This window comes from Scyliorhinus torazame, chromosome 6 (genome assembly GCF_047496885.1).
Source record: "Scyliorhinus torazame isolate Kashiwa2021f chromosome 6, sScyTor2.1, whole genome shotgun sequence".
NCBI classification, from domain to species: domain Eukaryota; kingdom Metazoa; phylum Chordata; class Chondrichthyes; order Carcharhiniformes; family Scyliorhinidae; genus Scyliorhinus; species Scyliorhinus torazame.
In genome coordinates this window covers 280,289,308-280,310,311 of record NC_092712.1, presented here as the reverse complement: position 1 = coordinate 280,310,311, position 21,004 = coordinate 280,289,308, and the positions used below count along the sequence as shown (strand labels likewise).

General features: G+C 46.8%; 1 protein-coding gene across 1 annotated transcript in view; it reads right to left on the bottom strand.

Moving 5' to 3' along the window:
* Positions 1 to 21,004, bottom strand: part of LOC140425459 (oxysterol-binding protein-related protein 10-like) — a 349,560-nt gene that overhangs the window by 68,239 nt on the left and 260,317 nt on the right. Inside the window, exon 8 of the mRNA XM_072509757.1 lies at positions 18,702 to 19,191. Within this exon, the coding sequence (XP_072365858.1) occupies positions 18,702 to 19,191 (490 nt within the window). The remainder of the gene's footprint in view (positions 1 to 18,701; positions 19,192 to 21,004) is intronic.

Below are 21,004 nucleotides of genomic sequence, written 5' to 3'. Positions count from 1 at the left end.
GCCACATTGAAAACAATTTCGGCAGCACTTTAGGTTGGGAGCGGGCGGGTTCAGGCTGATGCCGATCCAGTGGAATCATGGATTTGAGCCGGGGAGGATGGATGCAAGATTTCTGGGAGAGGAAGGGAGAAGGGTGAAGGAGATGAAGGATTTGTTTTTGGAGGGTTGGTTTGCAAACTTGGGAGGAGTTGAGGGGGAAATTTGGGTTTCCATATGAGGAGGTTTTTCGATAAATGCAGGTGCGGGACTTTGCCAGAAAGGTTTCTCCAACCTTTCCGATAGCACCTGCCTCCTTGTTGTTGGAGGGGGTACTGTCGGTAATGGGGTTGGAGGGTGGGGTGATCTCAGCGATTTGTGGGAGGACTTTGGTGGAGGATAAGATGTCTACGGAGGGGGTTAAGGCCAAGTGGTAGGAGGAGTTGAGGAGGGCACTGGAGGAGGGACTGTGGGGCGACATTCTCCGACCCCCGCCGGGTCGGAGAATCGCCGGGGGCTGGCGTGAATCCCGCCACCGCCGGTTGCCGAAGTCTCCGGCACCGGAGATTCGGCGGGGGCGGGAATCGCGCCGCGCCAGTTGGCGGGCCCCCCCGCCTGATTCTCCGGCCCGGATGGGCCAAAGTCCCGCCGATAAATTGCCTGTCCCGCCGGCGTAAATTAAATCACCTACCTTACCGGCGGGACAAGGCGGCGTGGGCGGGCTCCAGGGTCCTGGGGGGGGCGCGGGGCGATCTGACCCCGGGGGGTGCCCCCACGGTGGCCTAGCCCGCGATCGGGGCCCACCGATCCGCAGGCGGGCCTGTGCCGTGGGGGAACTCTTTCCCTTCCGCCTCCGCCACGGTCTCCACCATGGCGGAGGTGGAAGAGACTCCCTCCACTGCGCATGCGTGGGAAACTGTCAGCGCCCGCTGACGCTCCCGCGCATGCGCCACCCGGAGATGTCATTTTCGCGCCAGCTGGTGGGGCAACAAAGGCCATTTCCGCCAGCTGGCGGGTTGGAATTTCCTCCGACGTCGGCCTGGCCCCTCAATGTTGGGGCTCGGCCCCCAAAGATGCGGAGCATTCCGCACCTTTGGGGCGGCGCGATGCCCGTCTGATTGGCGCCGTTCTGGGCGCCAGTCGGCAGACATCGCGCCGTTTCCGGAGAATTTCGCACCAGATGTGAGGTGCTGTGCGAGCCTGGGGTTGATACATTTGAAGGTGGTGCACAGGGCATATTTGACGAAGTCTAGGATGAGCCGGCTGTTTGAGGGGGTAGAGGATACTTGTGAACGGTTTGGGAGGGGCCCAGCTTATCATGTGCACATGTTCTGGTCCTGCCCGAAGTTGGAGAAATTTGGGGGCTCGTTTTTCAGCACCATGTTGGCGATCCTGCGTGTAAGACTTGGAACCGGGTCCCCTGGGGGCCATATTCGGGGAGTCAGACCTACCGGAGTTGCAGACAGGAGTGGGGACAGATGTTTTAGCCTTTGCCTCGTTGATTGCTCGCAGGCGGGTTCTGTTGGGGGTGTAACATTTTTGTCTTGTTTTGTAAAATGCTATAAAAATTTGAATAAAAGTACTTTAAAAAAAAGTGAAGTTGATGGAATTAGCAGATAAATTGAAATTGGGATTACCTACTGCTGAAGTAATTGAAAGCGTAGCAACCAATTTAAACATACGAGCGGTGTCTGACAGACCGAGCCCTTCAAAAAGTGGGTAAATTGAATCAGAAAAAATTCAATTACAAAGAGAAATAGAAATGAAGAAATTAGAAATGCGAGAGAGAGAGTTTTCCAAAGGGAAGTGGAAATGCAGAAGTCAGCAAAAGGATAAGGAGAGAGAACACATCAAATTTAAATGCAGCGAATTGCAGCCTGAACAACAGAACTGGATGAGGAAGAAATTAGTTCTGGCCATGAACCGAGTGGAGAGACGTTTAGGTTTGTACAGGCACTTTCAAAATATGAAGAAAGGGACACCCAAGCATTTTATAATACTTTTGAGAAAATGGCTAATAAATGGTCACAAGGTTTTTGGACTTTGGTCTTACAGAGTAAACTTACAGGTAGGGTTAGTGAAGTCTATGTGCCTTTGTCAGAGGAATGTTCTGGGGAATATAAGATGACACAGAGAGTTATACGGAGTGCTTGTGAGCTAGCACTGGAGGCTCACAGACAGAAGTCCTGAAATATAAGAAAACAGTCTGAACAGTCTTATCTTGAATTTTAAAGAATTAAAGGGCGTGATATAATGAAAAGTTTATAAGCATCATTTGTATCTGGTTTTGCTGGGTGTTTCCCACCAGCTTTGCTGGCGAGTTCCCCATCACTATCTAATGATACTTATTCATGTTTTTGGGCCCTGGGTAGTTTCTCACCAGTTTAGCCCACACTTAAAAACATTTTCATCACTGGGAGCTGAACTCAGAGATCGGGCCGCCATATCAAAAGGGTGCCCCAATCTTTAAATGAGCTTATGGGTCCCCCATCCATGGGCAATGTCACCCCCCCACACACCCATGGGCATTATCCCACACCCCCGAAGTGAGGGCACCCTGCTATGGGGTCCTTGGGGCCGCCTCATCTTCAGGCTGCCCACACCCCCTTTCTGGCCCCTCCTTCAGCACTCCCCCACCCATCAACCCCCCAACCTCCCAGAGACCCCTTATTACTAACTCTGAATCCCCCCAACCCTCATATCCCCCTCTATCCTCCTTTCATGGGCATGGCCCACCTTGGGCCATGACCCTTGGCAGTGCCACCCTTGCACTGTCACTCTGGCAGTGCTCCTGCGACTTGGCAGCCACCTGGGCATCTTGGCAGTGCTTGTGGGTCCCCACCCACACAGAGGCCTAGCAGGCAGACACATTGCACGCTGGGTGATCCTTAATTGGCCACCCAGCGTAACATTACATTAAAAATGAGATGTCTGGCAGGAACGTGTTTCACATGCACTCCCGCCAGTGCAAACCTCGTGAGGGTAAATCTTAGGCCCAAATGGAAGATGATAACTAAGGAAAGAGTAGAGGTCATAAAAGAGAACCTAAATGTGGAAATGGAGGACATGGGTACAGTTCTTAATGAATACTGTGCATATATTTTCACATAATAACGAGGCTATGCAGACATTGTAGAAAAGGAGGGGGAGTGTAAATGTGGTAAACACAGGGAAAGAGGAAGTATTAAGGGATTAGCATCCTTGGATAAATCATCATGGCCAGATGAAATGTAGACCAGGCTGTTAAAAGAGGTCAGGGTGTAAACTGTAGAGAGCCTGACCATCTTTTTCCAACTCTCACTGAAAACAAGTGAGGTGCAGAAGAATTGGAGGTCTGCTACCATTGTACCTTTTTAAAAAAGGGAGGGAGTGATTGTCCAAATAATTACAAGCTAGTCAGTCTGACCTCGGTTGTGGGCAAATATTTGGAATCAATTCTGAGGGACAGGATAAACTGTCACTAAGAAGACGTGGATTAATCAAGGACAGTCAGCATATATTTGTTAAAGAAAAGTTATGCCCGACTAATTTGATTGAGTTTTTTGAGTGAATAACAAGGAGGATTGATGAGGGTAGTGGAGTTGATATCATCTACATGGATCTTGGCAAGACTTTCAACAAGGTCCACGTGGCAGACTGGTTAAAAATAAAAGCCCATGGGATCCAGGGGAATGTAGCAAGCTGGATACAAATTGGCTCAGTGGCAGGAAAAAAAGGATGCTTGGGAATGGATGTTTTTGTGACTGGAAGGCTGTTTCCAGGTAAACAGAGGGAAAGGTCGTTGTTTTTTGTGGTATATATTAATGATTTGAATGTAAATGTAGGGGAATGATCAAGACGCTTGCAGATGGCACAGAAATTGGCTGGGCATTTCTCTTTGCGGGTGGAAGAGCCATAGGGTTGCAGAAAGAATATGATCAGTGAACTTGAGCAACATGGCCTATCCAGCTGGGTTGATAACTACTTGGGGGGGAAAAAAATCCCCATTTTGGTAAGGCTTTCACCCACTCCCAATATCGCTAAATGTTGTTATTGTATTGGTTGGGGTACATTGGACACACCTGTAAACACTGTGACATTAAGTAAATCCTCATCAACACAAACTATAAAGAAAGACTTTATAAGAACATTCACTGCTTTCACGCTGCTAAGAAATGAGACTTCTGGGTGCGAAGATAACAACCAAATATTAACAAAGATGGATTTGAACATGGAATTGCTTATAACAATAGAAAGCATGACACCAGAAGATGTCTCTTGAGGCCAGACAACCATTTGAAAGTAATAATTTTTCAAATTTAACATTAAACAATACAAATTGGGCAGCACGGTGGCAGAGTGGTTAGCATTGCTGCCTCACAGCGCCAGTGACCCGGGTTCAATTCTGGCCTTGGATGACTGTCTGCGTGGAGTTTGTACGTCCTCCCCTTGTCTGTCTGGGTTTCCTCCGGGTGCTCCGGTTTCCACCCACAGTCCAAAGATGTGCAGGTTAGGCGGATTGGCCATGCTAAAATTGCCCCTTTGTGTCCAAAGATGTGCAGCTTAGGTGGGGTTATAGGGTTACGGGGATATGGCGGGGAAGTGGGTCTAGGAGGAGTGGGCCTAGCTGGGATGCTCTTTCAGGGGGTCGGTACAGACAAGATGGGCTGAATGGCCTCCTTCTGCACTGTAAGAATTCAAAATTTTAATCTATTTAATGTTAAACCCAGTGACATGAGGAAACCAATAGATCTAAAACTATAAATAGTCAGGTCCAATATAATGATTTTAGTGAGAATATTTAAATGACCTATCCTTGCAATTAATTTAAATGTCAAATCTGTGGAGTAATTTTAATTCTATAACAAACTTTCGGAAACATCTTAGGAATAAACACAGCATTTCTAGTCATTTTAGTCATTTGTAGCAAATGTCAGAAGACTGGCGAGTATCACTCAATTGTTTGCCATTACGCAAAATGTGCATTGTGCACACAAGATGGAGTGTTGCTTTGGCTAGCTTTGTTTTTCAATGTAGTCTGTGCGAGAAGAACTTCCAAGGCCCAAAGAGGTCTGAGTCAACACGAGGTTCACCTGCATCCTGAACTAAGGAATCAAAAACAAATAGCTACCTTCGGGAGACCTCTTCCTATTGTTAGTAAAAATTATATTTGTTCTAAAGAGATGTTGGGCGCGATTTTACGGCCATGCTGCACTCAAAAAGCAGTGCGCCGCGGCGCAGGATGGCCGACAGAACACCTCTCGCGATCTGATGCGTTCTCATGGGACGTCTCACTTTAATGTGTAGCTAGTCTCACGTTAATGTGCAGATTCCTGAGGCACCCGAGCGTGGGATCTATCTCCTGCGTCTTGGTGACCTCGGGCGAGCGCCGTTCAGCACCCGTCTCCACAAACGGGGACCAGACAGAATGGCACTCGTGTTGGTCTCCCGGGGGATCGGAGGCCCCAAGGTGCATGCCCTTTAGGCAGGGGGGGTACCCTGGCACTGCCACCTGGGTGCCAGCTGTCACTTCCAAGGTGCTCAGCTGGCACTGCCAGCTAGCAAGGGAACTGCCAGGGTGCCAAGTTGGCACTGCCAAGCTGGCATTTTGTGTGCGGCGGGTGGCGATCTGGCTAGGGGTGCCCAGCGTGTATGTGGTGCAGGCCGGCGGACTCTCCCATTGTGCGTTGGAGCTTGAGGGTCGCTTCGGGAGCTCCAGAGATCAGGGAGGGCATTTAAAAATGGCGTCCTGATCTCTCACTACACTGAGGAATTCTGGCGAGCGGAGCTCCTCGGTGCACAAACGGAGCTATATGTGGCCTCGGCCACGTGTTCCCCACTGAGGCCCCGTATCTAACACAAGGGACGTTTTATAGTGTTATGTTTCTCAATGCTGCGAGTGCCAGGAAAGACGTGGCTAAACATGCTCGCTATGGGGCTTTGTTCCCATTTAGTTAAATCTCACCCGTTGTTCCTTCTCATTAGGAGAAAGAATATTGTGGCCACAAAAATACCAATGTTATGATAACCAAGACATTAACATCCAAAACTAATAAATGAATTTCTGACAAAAGGCATACTACCGAGATGGCTAACTTAGAAATAGTGTTAAGGCACCTGAGGAAACAAATGTTAATTTACTTGCAGGTTTTACGACCTCATTCGAAGAAGAGGTAGATATAGTGAGTCCCATAAACAACAAGTCAGAATGAAATATAAATAGGGATAACGTAACTGTGACAAATTAGCCACATGATAAAATTGATGTATTAACCTTGGCAAATATGACCTTTAAATTGATAGATAATGAGAAAAGGAGCATAAATAACCAGTAAATTAGTAGCATGGTAAATCAGATGCTTCACAGGGTAATTGATATAGATTTAAAAGTTAGCAGAGTTAAAAATAAGCAATTAGATGGAATTAATGAGCATAATCATGTAAATAAAAACCCATCAATTAAAAATACAGGAGCACGAAAGAGATTGGCAAAAGACCCCAAAAGTTTAAAGAAGTTCTAAGCATTTATAAAACTAATAAGGACAGCACGATAGCACAGTGGTTAGCACAGTTGCTTCACAGCTCCAGGGTCCCAGGTTCGATTCCTGGCTTGGGTCACTGTCTGTGTGGAGTCAGCACGTTCTCCCTGTGTCTGCGTGGGTTTCCTCCGGGTGCTCCGGTTTCCTCCCACAGTCCAAAGATGTGCAGGTTAGGTGGATTGGCCATGATAAATTGCCCTTAGTGCCCAAAAAGGTTAGGTGGGGTTACTGGAATAGGGTGGAGCCAGTGCAGACTCAATGGGCTGAATGGCCTCCTTCTGCACTGGAAATTCTATGATTCTAATAAGAAAAGCCTGGACAGGTAAATTAATGGGGCAGGGAGCCAAGCCAAGTATCATGTTCTTTAAACAGGCTTGATTTCAAGTGTATTTCACAGTGGTTACCAGAAGGTAATGAGGCAGATATAGATACATTTTCAAAAGCTATTAGGATGGCTGATAATTCACTATTATTCAATCCGATTGAGGAAAGGGAGATTACAATTGTCATTGGCCAATTTGAAACAGATAGTGGGACAGAATAAGATTATGATTAAGGATTTGAAATACTTGAATACTAAAAAAAACACTAATTTAATGTATCACATGTTCACAATTTAGCTAAAATCAGGAATAGTTCCAAACAATATTAAATCCTGTCGGCAAAAGAGTAAATGGTGGAAATCCTCTGTAGGTCTGGCAGCATTTGTCCAGATGACCTTTTGTCAAAGCTAAATGCATTGAAAGTGGGAAATATTTATACTGTAGGATGAGGGAATAAAAGATGAGTCATAGCCACAGAAACCAAGGGAAGAGAGTGTTAATGGCAGTCCCCAGAAAGAATAAAATGTGTGAAATGCCAAACAGCAGAGAAACTAAAATCAGAGAGTAAGCTGTGACAGATGTAGATGTGGGGGGAGGGGGGACGTGGGTGAAAGAGAGGTAAAATGAGAAAAAGGGGAGAAGGGGGAAGCAAAGGGGAGAAAAGGTAAGGAAAGGGGAGATAAGATAGGAGGAAAATATATATAAAGAAAGACGATAAATAAATAAAAGGTAAAAGACAGTTAAAATGAAATGGAATGAAAACAAAGGGGTCGAGGTGGGGTAGAGCTAATCATCTGAAGTTGTTGAATTCGATGTTGAGACCGAAAAGATGTGGCGTGCCTAACCGGAAGATGATTTGCTGTTCCCACAGTTTGCGTTGAGCTTCACTGGAACATTGCAGCAAGCCAAGGACAGACAAGTGGGCATGGGAGCAGGGGCATGTTAAAATGGCAAGCAACAGGAAGGTCAGGGTCCTGAATGCGCACAGATGTTCCCGCATTTTCTCTTCTGACAATAAGCGATTATTATTATTATTCCAGCATCTGCAGTAATTTGCTTAAAGCATGTAGGACTGTTTTAATTCTGAAATCTGATGAAAATATAGATAACTGGAGGACCTAACGATTGGCTCCATAACTATCAGATTATTTATGAAAATCGTAGCAAGTAGACTGGCCCAGGGCGGTGGAATTAAAAACTGGTTCTGGCTGCAATGAGAACATGGCAATTTTATAAAATCGCTTCAATGCCGCTAAAAGTCACATGAAAGATCTTGCAGTCATATTTATAAATTTAACCAAATCATTTGATTCGATTGATTATTAAAAGTTTATAACGGCTAGGAATTAATGATAAATTAATTGCCTTCATCAATAGTCTATATAATGCGGCCTCTACTATAATCAAAACAAATGAAGGAAAGACAAATCTAATTCCAATAAAGCAAGGTATCAAACAGGTGGTCTCTGGTCGCTAATGCTTTTCAATATTGCCATGGATACGTTATTGTGTACATTGGAAGGAACTGGTGTTGGTTTTCGATTGAATGGTGACCCCAGGGGACTCTATGCGACATCTCTAGCCTTTGCCGATGATACTGCTGTTAAGTGTTTCCTATACCAGCATGACATGTTAATTTTCAAGAAATGTTGTAATAAGACCAGACTTGAAATTAATACCAAAAAGACGGCTGTTTTTTATTTGTCATCTAAGAATAAAACATTCTACTACATTAATAAGAGCCCATGGAAGATCAAATGGAACAATCTTAAGGACATTATACCACGAGAGTTCGAGAAATATCCCAAAACACACTCATTGGTCTAGATGATATTATCAAACAAACAACTAAGAATATGGTACACCTCTCAAAGGATATCTTCGATGGCATGCTACAGTCTAAAGTGGGAAATGACAGTCTTGGATTGCCTAAATTAGAAATACAGATTCCCATAGCTATACTTCAGATGATTGGATAATTAAAATTAAATTTGGATAAGATAATTAAGGCTTCCTTTTCATACAGTGTTGCAGATTTGGATCTAAAAAGTTGTCAGATCTACATACTTAAAGATGTCTTAGCCAATATGCTTCAGAATGGGTCGACTGGTGCGCCATCGGATCCAGGAATAACTAGCAGCCAAAATAGCAAAACGTTCCTCAGCTGACACAATTATGAACTTAATAGGTGGGCTGCATTACATTTTTTGGGTTTTGGCATTTTGTATTTTTACACTGAAATTATTTTGAATCATTGGCTATGTTTTAATTGTTTTAAACAATTTGTTTTCATCAGAGCCCTTTCACTCAGGTGCAATGCCTATCCAACTAGGTACTTTTATCAACTGGCAGGCCTGCAAATATCATTAAATGCAGGAGTGTGTGTGGAGTCTGTTTGTTTTCCCCGTGTCTGCATGGGTTTCCTCCCACAAGTCGCGAAAGACGTACTGTTAGGTGAATTGGACATTCTGAATTCTCCCTCTGTGTACCCGAACAGGCGCCGGAATGTGGTGACTAGGGGCTTTTCACAGTAACTTCACTGCAGTGTTAATGTAAGCCTACTTGTGACAATAAAGATTATTAAAAAAGGCGTAATACAGTTAACAAGTCAATTTCCTATATTTCCGGCAGTTGGCTGTGTGTCAAAAATGCAAAGATTCAGAGATGCAACAAAATGCTCCACCTTCTTTAAGATAAAGGCCAGGACTTTCCGTTCCCAATCACACCGAGCAGGTTCTGTGATGAGAGCGGAAAACATCACGAGAACTGCAAAGTCATGCATTACGTTGGCGTAAACACGTGACACAATTGTCCCCTCACCCAGTCAATGACAGGGCACGTTTTCTGACGTTAAACGTCAGGAACATCATTTGATGCCCTCCTGGTACAAGAGGATAGGTGCACTTCGCATGGTTCCAGTAGATTTCGCTGAATTAATTTAATAGTTATTGTCTGAATAGTAATCTGTTAGTTATCTTTCCACATGTTTGTTAATAAATCATCTTTCTAGTGAAACAACTAGATGTTCTGTGTATCTAATTACAATGGCCATATGACAGAACACAACATGGTACCAGGAGTACAGCACGTTTAAAGATAACGACAGAGAAGACAAGGCAAAATAGGCTGAAGAACGAAAAGAGAAGAGTATTCCGCTGACCTGCTGAACTACAGCTATCTACAACTCAATGCAACAAATGACAGTGAAGTTAGAGATGGAAGGTTGAAAGGCACTCCACCAGCTTCAAGTCTCGGGTAACGTTGATGAAAACTGGCGCATTTTCAAGCAACAATTTAGACTCTTACGTTTCAGCCCTTAGGCTATTGGCACAGTCTGACAAGAGGCTTATTGCATCGCTGCTCATGGTAGCAGGTCCTCAAGCAACAGAAATATGCAATACCTTCACTTTTGATAGCGAAGAAGAAAGCAAGAGCTACGATGAGGTGATAAAGTACTTCGATCGTCATTGCTCTCCAAAGAAAAACAAAATATTTGAACAATACATACTTTGTACGTGTACCCAAAATCCAAGTGAATCTTTTGATAGCTTTGTAACTGACTTGAGGCTGAAGGCCCAGTCCTGCAATTTCAGTAATCTAAAGTCATTGATGATACACGACCAAATAGTGTTTGGGATATCGAATGATAAACTCCGTGAAAGGTTGTTACGGGAAGAAGATCTGAAATTAGAAAATGCTATTAAGGTCTGCCACGCAAGTGAGCTGGCTGCATTGCAGATCAGTACATTCAGCTTGAAACATTTTGGCGCCAATATGGAAAAAGATGCCAGTGCCATAAGCACTGTGACGCAGTTCAATAAAAAATGTGCTCGCAGTGCAGGCGGCCATTTGAAGCGGCCGACCGGGTCTGCCATTTTATGCCAGAGATGTGGCAATCGTCATTGGCCACTGCAATGTCCAGGATATGGAAAGGTGTGTTCCAAGTGTGGCCGGACAAACCATTTTGCAAAACAATGCTTTTCGCGTCCCACAGTGGTCCAAACAAGATCAGTCAATGCAGTTGATGAGATGTCCCCTAAAGAACAGTTCTTCATTGGTCCCATTTCAATCAAGGACGTGATGAGTCCGACCATGAAAAGTGAAGTCGCCTTTCTGCCCATTTGTGACAATAGTAATGTTGAACCGAATACCATTAAAAACAGATGGATAACCCTAGTGATGCTGAACGACACATTGATAAAATGCGACCTGGACACGGGAACGAGAGCCAACCTCCAATTTGCCTGGGCTGCAGGTTAAACCGAAAGTCGTCAATCGACCAAGACTGCTGATAGACTACAGTGGGAAGGAGATTGAGATGCTGGGTGTATGTGAGCTTGAATTATGGGTGTACGACAAAAGTCACATAATACCATTTTCTATTGTGGACAGGAACAGCGGGCGCAATTCTCCCATCGGGAGACTAAGTCCCGATGCCGGAGTGAAAATCGGAGTGTTTCATTCCGGCGTTGGAGGCCGCTCCCAGCCCCCTATTCTCCCGCCCCCGGGGGGCTAGTAGCAGCGTCGCGTCATTTACGCAGGCCGGGCCTTGGCGCTGCGTAAAAGCAGTGCCGCGTAAATGACGCGGCGCCGACGTCAACCGCGCATGCGCGGGTTGGCCGGCGCTAACCCGTGCATGCGCGGTTGCCGTCCTCCACGAGGCCACCCCGCAAGAAGATGTCGGATGATTCTTGCGGGGCGGCGGAGGAAAAGAGGTCCTCCTTCAGAGAGGCCGGCCCGCCGATCGGTGGGCACCGAACGCGGGACAGACCCGTTTTGAGGCCGCCCCCGGTGCAGGAATCCCCCCCTCCCCCCCCCCCAAACAGGCCGCCCCCCCAGCGTTCCCGCGCTGTTCCCGCCATCAGCGACCAGGTGTGGATGGCGCCGGCGGGAAGCCGCCGTGTTGGGCAGGCCGCTCGGCCCACCTGGGCCGGAGAATCGCCACTCGCCCATTACAAACTGCGAGCGGCGATTCTCCCAGCGGCCAGCCGTGATTCTCGCCGCGCCGGTTTGGGAGGTTGGGAGAATCGCGTGCGGGTGCCGGGACGGCGTGGCGGGACTCGCGCTGCGCCCCAGCGATTCTCCCACCCGGCATGGGGCGGGAGAATTCCGCCCTGCAAGTCCATCATAGGAGTGGATGCGTGTGAGGCCCTGAACCTAGTTGAGCGGCTGTACATTCCAGACAGCGAGGCGACAGGAGATTATTGCGATTCGCAACGAGATATGCAGGCAGTTATACGATCAGAAACAAGCGAAAGTAAAGGCGGAGGACGACAAATCAGGTGAAGAGATGGAAGAGCCAAATGTAATTCCAAACCTCTGGTTAACAATCTTCAAGAATGTATATTTACTCAAGTGGCACGATACAGGAGCATGAGGAGCCTTTCTTAAAACATCTACAAGATATAAACTTTAAATGTTCCGAGCTTGAGCAGCCAAATCACTCTGGCGTTTACATTTGAGCCAAATGAGTATTCCACAAATGAGGTAGTCACAAAAGGATACCAGATGGAATCGTGGCCTGACGAGTTCGATTTTTCATTCTTTGACAAACCAGAAATCACAGGATGCACAGGGTGCCAGATCGACTGGAAGAACGGGAAAAAATGTCATACTGAAATCTATTAAAACGAAGCATAAGCAAAAGGGTCGGAGTACTCTCAAAACAATTATGAATCATTCTTCAACTTCTTCAGCCCTCCTGAAGTTCCAGAGTGTGGAGTGATCTGCAGCGAGAGTCGAAATGGGTTGGCTCTTGTGTGAACACAATTCCATATGCAATGTTGTATTTTACAGGAGAAGCGATTGCAGATGATGATGACTCCGATGATAATACAAGGACCATGAGTACGATGAGAAACACGGAGACCCAGATTGTGAACTAGTTGAGGGCGACAATGAAATGCTATACCAGTGGTTTAGTGGGAGTGACGAGGTGATCACAACAGACGCCCAGTATGCGCAGGACACCGAGAAGTATGAAAGCTCTAAGATGGCGTATGCAGGGACTGAAAGTGAGATTGCAGAAGCAGACACTTCAGATGAGAGTAACTCGGCTCCGAACAGACTGGTAACGGAAGAAATCATACCCATTCTGGAGAAACTGGCTCCAGAGGCATACGGAGAATCATCTCAGGTCCACAAAGTGGTTCCGGGAGTGGACTTTCCAATGCTCGAGGCCACTTCACCAAAAGATGTGCTAGAGGAGCAGATGGCCGTATCAATATGCAGCTCCACAACAACAGACAATGCATACATCATACTACCAGGCGAGGATGAGCCACTACTCGGTTTTTCAGGAAAAGATGACCTATTCATTATCATATCGAGTGACGATGAGCCATCATCTGGGGCTCAAATACAGGATGAAGGACCAGCACCCAACGTTGGGGATGTGGATCCAACCCAGGCACCAGAGTGCGAGGCTCTGCAGCTCAAAACTGAAGATGCAGACTTGACCGCGACCGCACAGTCTCCATAAGTATGCCGACAATGGACGTCTCAACAGATGATCCACAAGCAACCACTCCCATGGCACACTCCAGCGGCAGGATGGGTGCAACCAAAACCAAATAGAAAGAGCCGCAGGCACAGGATCCCTCCCACAAAAAAGAGGAAAAGAAGGAAAATGGAGGATACTGAGAGTCCCATTTGTGGTACTAAACAAGAAAACATTGGCAGTGTGGCTGACAGGTCAGAAAATGAAGTATACGATGACGCAGCAAAAAGCATTGCGTTAAAAAATTAAAGAAGCAGGCAAGGCAAGCAAGGATTGAGTCAAGAGGCGAAACACAGTGTTAAGAAAAAAAGAGACCTGCAAGAAAACCGGTATTCCAGAGGCAAGAACAACGTCGGGAAGCTGATAACAGCCCAGAAGATCAACGGAGCGAAGCTGTGCACCAGGGACACGTACATCAGGCATACTATATTGTTTGAAGCACAGTTGTGTATATCATAAAACACGTGTAAAATAGTAATACAGATCATGTTTTGTAAAACACAGTTATATTTAAATATAAACATTAACATTTCCAAAGGAAGGGGGATGTGGTGATATGCCTGTGCAGTTTTGTAGACAATTAGTAATGTGACCTCCAACCAGGTGGTGGCGTCAGACATCCTTCACGAGACTTGAGATACCCACCAGTTGGTAGTAGGACGTACGAGAGGATAGTCGCACTTAGAGTAGTTCCAATAGAATTCACTGAATTAATTTAGTAGTTATTGTCTGTATAGTAATCTGTTAGTTATCTTTCCATGTGTCTGTTGATAAATCATCTTTCTAGTTAAACAACTAGATGTTCTGTGTATCTCAATCCAACGGATTTTTGCCCAACACTCAACCCGCCTTCGCTTTGGCTGACCCAGTGGCTGCAATGTTTTTCTTTTGCCCCTCAAGACATTTTAACGTCACCCATCCTCATAGGCGGAATTCTTAGGCCCCGTCCTCCCGGCGACCGGAGAATCCCGCCCGAGGTCAATGGAGTTATCCATTGTACGTGGCTCGCCCATGGCGTTCTTGCGGCAGATGGGATGGGAGAATCCAGCCCCATATTTCAGAGGGAGGTAGGCCTTTTGGTTTTCACCAGCCTCCCCGAACAGGCGCCGGAATGTGGAGACTAGGGGCTTTTCACAGTAACTTCATTTGAAGCCTACTTGTGACAATAAGCGATTTTCATTTCATTTTTTCATTTCATTTCATTTCATTTTCAAATACGACCATGTGGACGAACCACAAAGAGTCAAAACATGCTTCTGATATGTTGTATCAATGCTTTACCTAGCAGAACAGATTGATAAGATGGTAAAGAAGGCATATGGCATCCTTTCATTTAATAGTTGAGGCACATAATATAAGAGCAGAGCGGTTATGCTGTAACTATATAAGACATTAGTTAAGCTACAACTTGAGTGCTCTGTGCAATTCTGGTTGCATCATTACAGGAAGGATGTAATTGCACTAGAGGATGCAGAGGAGATTTACGAAGGTGCTGCCATGACTGGAAAGTTGCAGCTATGAGGAAAGATTGGATAGGCTGGGATTGTTCCCCTTGGAATAGAAATGGCTAAGGGGAGATTTAATGTGGAAAATTGTGAGAAGCCTTGATGGAGTGGATGAGAAGGGCCTATTTACTTTACCAGTGAGGTTATGGGGGCATAGATTTAAAGTGATGAGTCGAAAGACGAAAGGGGAGCTGAGGAAAAGATTTTCCACCCAGAGGGTTGTGGGGGTCCGAAACTCATCGCCTAGGGGCACATATATGGAAATAATAAATATATCTCCATATGAAAGCTGCAAGCAACACATTCAAATGAGACGTAACATTTGTTTTCATCATAGATTATCATAGAATTTACAGTGCAGAAGGAGGCCATTCGGCCCATCGAGTCTGCACCGGCTCTTGGAAAGAGCACCCTACCCAAGGTCAACACCTCCACCCTATCCCCATAACCCAGTAACCCCACCCAACACTAAGGGCAATTTTGGACACTAAGGGCAATTTATCATGGCCAATCCACCTAACCTGCACATCTTTGGACTGTGGGAGGAAACCGGAGCACCCGGAGGAAACCCACGCACACACGGGGAGGATGTGCAGACTCCGCACAGACAGTGACCCAAGCCGGAATCGAACCTGGGACCCTGGAGCTGTGAAGCAATTGTGCTATCCACAAGGCTACCGTGCTGCCCCAATTGTTGCAGGTAAGGGGTTGGTGGATTGGATCAGTTTCTCTTCGCAACTGAAGTGTACATTCAATCCAGAGGATATTCACCCAAGCAATAAGGTAAATCAGATCATTTACAGGGAGGTTGAGAGAGACACTGTACCAATCAGGCAGGAGGGAGAGATTGGGGCTTGTTGCAGTTGAGGGGGTGCAGTTTATTTAGCAAGCAGACGATCACAAGGGAGAAATAGCAATTGGCAGGGGGAACAGATGGCATGAAGGATCACCTGGGGACTGGAGGAGCACTCCTGCTTTTCTTGGCGCTCAAGAGTTATTATAAGAGCTGGCAGCTCCTGCCTCCCTTTCTTAAGCCCTGGGAAACATATGCAGCATCGTTTGCATTACTTGATTGAAGTAGATGAATGAATTGTGCCCCCCCTGCCCCCACCAAGACATCATGAAATCCATCATCATAGAAATGGCAAGGAGAGCGCACACGTACTGTCTCAGATCAATGATCCGAGTACAAGAGCTGAGACTTTACGACGGCCTACCACAATGCTGATATTGATTAGATGCCGAGTATACTAATTCTGCCCCTGAAATGTTAACATTTGGCATTACATTGTTGCTCAAAAGCTCAACATATTGTGGCCCAGCCCGCCAGGTTGGAAATCTATTTTGGGAAAAGTCAGGATAATTTTTCAAGGTTGCAATCATATAATTAACAGCAAAGAAACAGGTCATTCAGCCAAACTGATTTATGCCTGTGTTCATGTTCCACTTGAGATGCCTCCCACCCCATTTCATTTGACTTTGGAGATACAGATCAAACCAAGTTCTGGGAAATGTTGTCGTTTTAAAAAAGCGTTTGCAGGATCGTGATCAAGTAGGGTATGCTTTAACAAATTCTGGATTGGATCAAATGGTTGGAATTCTTTGGCCGTTTGCTGGCGGTGGGATTCTCTGCCTATAGCACACCCCCATCTGCGGGTTTCCCAGCGATGTGGAATTCCCATTGACACCGGCGGGAGCAGGCAATCCCGCCGCCAGCGAACGGCGCGCCAGAGACACATGGCTGGGAGGCCAAAGTGTCTCATGAACTTTTAATCATTGAAAATTATATTTAAAATCTAACTAGAAATTGACCAAAATTAATAAATTAATAATTGAACATTGTAGCAGTTCATAATCCACCATAATACCAATAGGCATTAACTTAGGAATGGGGTGGCCCTACCGAATTTCAGAAACTATTACTGGGCGGCGAACATAGTAATGGTCAGGAAGTGGATAGTGGTGGAGGGGTCGGTGTGGGAGCGGGTCGAGGCGGCTTCATGTAGGTGCACAAGTTTAGGGGCATTGGTAACGGCAAATCTGCCGTTCTTGCCTGCTCCGTACTCCACAAGCCCGGTGGTAGTGGCGGCCTTGATGGTGTGGGGAAAGCGGCGGAAGCACATGGGAGTGGAGGGGGAATGGATATGAGCACCTATTTGTGGCAACCTCCGGTTTGCACCTGGGGGGTTGGATGGGGGGGTTTCGGAGGTGACAACGAGCAGGGATCGAGCGGTTAGGGGACTTGTTTATTGCCGGCAGCTTTCCGTGCTTGAAGGACTTGGAGGAGGAGTTTGAGCTGCCCGGGGGGGGAATGTGTTCTGCTACCTGCAGGCGAGGGACTTTGTGCGGAGGCAGGTCTCGGCCTTTCCGTACCTACTGCCCCAGGGGATACAGGACAAGGTAGCGTCAAAAACGGGAGTGGGGAGGGGAAGGACTCGGAAATTTATAAAGAACTCATGCAGTGGCAGGGAACCCCAATAGGGGAGGTGAAGCGAAAATGGGAGATGGAATTGGCCAAGGAATTAGAGGTGGGATTGTGGGGGATGCCCTAAGTAGGGTTAACGTGTCCTCGCCGTGTGCCAGGCTTAGCCTGATACAATTTAAGGTGGTCCACAGGGCACCTATGACTGTGGCCCGTATGAGCTCGTTCTTTGAAGGGATGGAGGATAGGTGTGGGCAGTGTGCGGGAGGCCCGCAAATTATGTCCACAAGTTTTGGGCATGTCCGAAGCTTAGGGGATTTTGGCAAGAATTTGCCGATGTCATATCCACGGTATTGATGATACAGGTGGTTCCGAGTCCAGAGGTGGCGATTTTTGGTGTGTCGGAAGACCCGGGAGTCCAGCGAGAGAGGCTGATGTTTTGGCCTTTGTCTCCCTGGTAGCCCGGAGCCGGATTTTATTGTCGTGGAGGGACTCGGAACCCCCAAAATCGAGGGTATGGGTTAGTGACATGGCCGGGTTTCTCAGGCTTGAGAAGATCAAGTTCGGCCTGAGGGGATCAATGTTAGGGAACAATGAACAAAGAAATGTACAGCACAGGAACAGGCCCTTCGGCCCTCCAAGCCCGTGCCGACCATGCTGCCCGACTAAACTACAATCTTCTACACTTCCTGGGTCCGTATCCCTCTATTCCCATCCTATTCATGTATTTGTCAAGATGCCCCTTAAATGTCACTATCGTCCCTGCTTCCACCACCTCCTCCGCAGCGAGTTCCAGGCACCCACTACCCTCTGTGTAAAAAACTTGCCTCGTACATCTACTCTAAACCTTACCCCTCTCACCTTAAACCTATGCCCCCTAGTAATTGACCCCTCTACCCCGGGGAAAAGCCGCTGACTATCCACTCTGTCTATGCCCCTCATAATTTTGTAGCCTCTATCAGGTCGCCCCTCAACCTCCGTCGTTCCAGTGAGAACAAACCGAGTTTATTCAACCGCTCCTCATAGCTAATGCCCTCCATACCAGGCAACATTCTGGTAAATCTCTTCTGCACCCTCTCTAAAGCCTCCACATCCTTCTGGTAGTGTGGCGACCAGATTCGCCCAGAAGTGGCAGCCGTTTATCGACTTCTTTGGGGAAAATTAAGCTGTCAGCAGATATAAAAAGGGGGTGGGGGGTAAAGGGAAAGGGGGAGGCATGGGGGGGGGGGGATGGTTGAGGTGGGAAACACTTTGTGGGGAAGGGGGTCTGGGGAACTGTGTATGTGAGCCACAATGGCTGGGTTTGGTTATTGGTTGGGAGGGTGATATTTGTTCTATTGTTTGTTCCTCTTGACAACTGTTGTTAAAATTATATATGCCTTAATAAAATATTTTCAACAAAAAAAATAAAATAGGCATTAATATAAAAAGAATGATAGATTTGCAAACTGTTCTTACCTTCCCCCACCATGGTGACCCCGATGGACATCCCCATGAATTTGCTCTTGGTCCACACGTGTGCATTCGCACAGATTTTCCTCTCTTTGCATTCGCAGTAAAAACCTGAAACTGGTGGATGATGAGAAACTTGTTCTGCTGCAAATCTCACTTTGTAGCATTCAGTTGGGTCCTTGCTAGACTCGAAGGCTTGCTGGGTCTTGGCCTGATCCTTGCCAATGGTTAAAGTGCTGTTGGCTCTGACTTCATTTTTCGGCACATCCCAGGAGCAGTGGAAAGTTTCTCCAATTATCGGATTATAAGGTTTCTTTGCCACCGCTCCCTTCCGACCCTCATGGAAAGCGGTCAGGTAATATTCCGCAAAGCTGATAATCCGCTCTTCAGCTGTGGTACCAGCAGTGATCGACACAAACATGTCTGCATGGGCCATGAAATTTGCATACATTTCCAGCAGTGATCTTTTCTCTAAAATGAAAGTTGGAAGCACCACCTGTGTTAAGAATGAACAAAGAAGACAATTTAGTTCTTTCAAGCGTCTTAATGTAGGGGAAATACAGGTTCATTCTGAAAGCTGGCTGCCTGATATAATAGATGTTTCTGGTGAAGAAAATCATGACAAGTTTGTGTGGAAGATATTACAGGACTATATTGAAAACAGAAGAATCTGGAAGATAGCAGTGTACAAAGTAGGAACCTATTGGGAGTGTTCAGATCATGCTGAAGCCAGTTTTTCAGCTGTACCTGATGATGGTATTACTGCCTGCGATCGTACAACATTCTGTGGAACGTTTTTTCCACGCTGGCCTTCCGTTATCACATTAGTACTGTGCATCTAAGAACTTAGGATGTCCCAGGAGGCCACAGTAAAATATAACAAATGTTACAGCATCAAAGAATGGTTACAGTGTGGAAAAAGGTAATCCCGCCGAGTGTGTCTGCGCTGGCACTCTGGTAGTGCCGCTCCGCAGCCCTTTCCCTCTACCTCTGCGCATCCTCATTTTCAGGTAATGATCTGATTCCTTCTGGGATGCCTCAATTGAGTCTGTTAACTCACACACAGGCACACTCAGATCCTAACCACTGCTGCTTTCGCCAGTTATCTTAGACCTGTGCCCTCTGGTTTTTGGATCCTTCCACCACATAAGGGCAGCACGGTGGCATTGTGGTTAGCACTGCTCTCTCACAGTGGCAGGAACCCGGGTTCAATTCCAGCCTTGGGTCTTTGTGCGGAGTTTGCACATTCTCCTCGTGTCCGCGTGGGTTTCCTCCAGGTGCTCCAGTTTCCTCCCACAGTCCAAAGATGTGCAGGTTAGGTGGATTGGCCATGCTGAATTTCCCCTTAGTGTCTAATGGTTAGATGGGTGTCATGATATCCATATTAACATATCATGGTGCAATCACACACACACTGATGGACAGGTAGATGGACCAACCAACACACACACAACATCACAGCCAATCACCAGTGCGAGCACACGCACCTATAAAACAGGGAACACCACAGTTCCCGCTCATTCTACCAGGAGATAGCTCAGAGCACAGAGCTCACAGCGTGCCACTCAGACATACACCATGTGCTGAGTGCCTCTCTAAGATAGAGCTAAGGCTGGGTCCACAGGTTAGCTGGTGAAGTACGAACCACAGCCAGAAGTTAATAGTTATTATTGTACAGAATAATCAAACAGAGTTGTACCATCTACAACCGTGTTGGTTCGTTTGTGTATCGGAACACCCAACACGACATGATACCAGGATTGGAAACTCGCCAGCGACTGCGAGACCTACCTGCACCTCTTCAGAGATCCGCCATCCTGCGCCATGGACACCATCAGCCCGTCGCAGCCGCTCCAAATCGCTGGAAATCTCGGCATCAACTGGAAGCTGTTTAAACAGCGCTTCCAGCTCTTCCTAGAAGCCACAGACAGGGAGAATGCATCGGACACCAGGAAGATCGCACTCCTCCGCTCCACGGCGGGGCAACACGCCATCCACATCTACAACTCCCTGGCATTCGCAGAAGGCGAGGATAAGACGAAGTACAAGACGGTCCTTCTAAAATTTGAGGAACACTTCAGCGTGGACGTTAATGAGAGCTTCGACAGGTACCTCTTCCAGCAGCGCCTGCAGGGTAAGGATGAGCCTTTTCAATCTTATTTGACACACCTCTGTATACTCGCGCAGTCCTGCGGCTATGGGGCCACCTCTGACTCCATGATTCGGGATCAGATAGTTTTTGGGGTCACCTCGGACACCCTACGCCAGCAGTTCCTCAAAATAAAGCGCCTCGTCCTAGCCACCGCTAT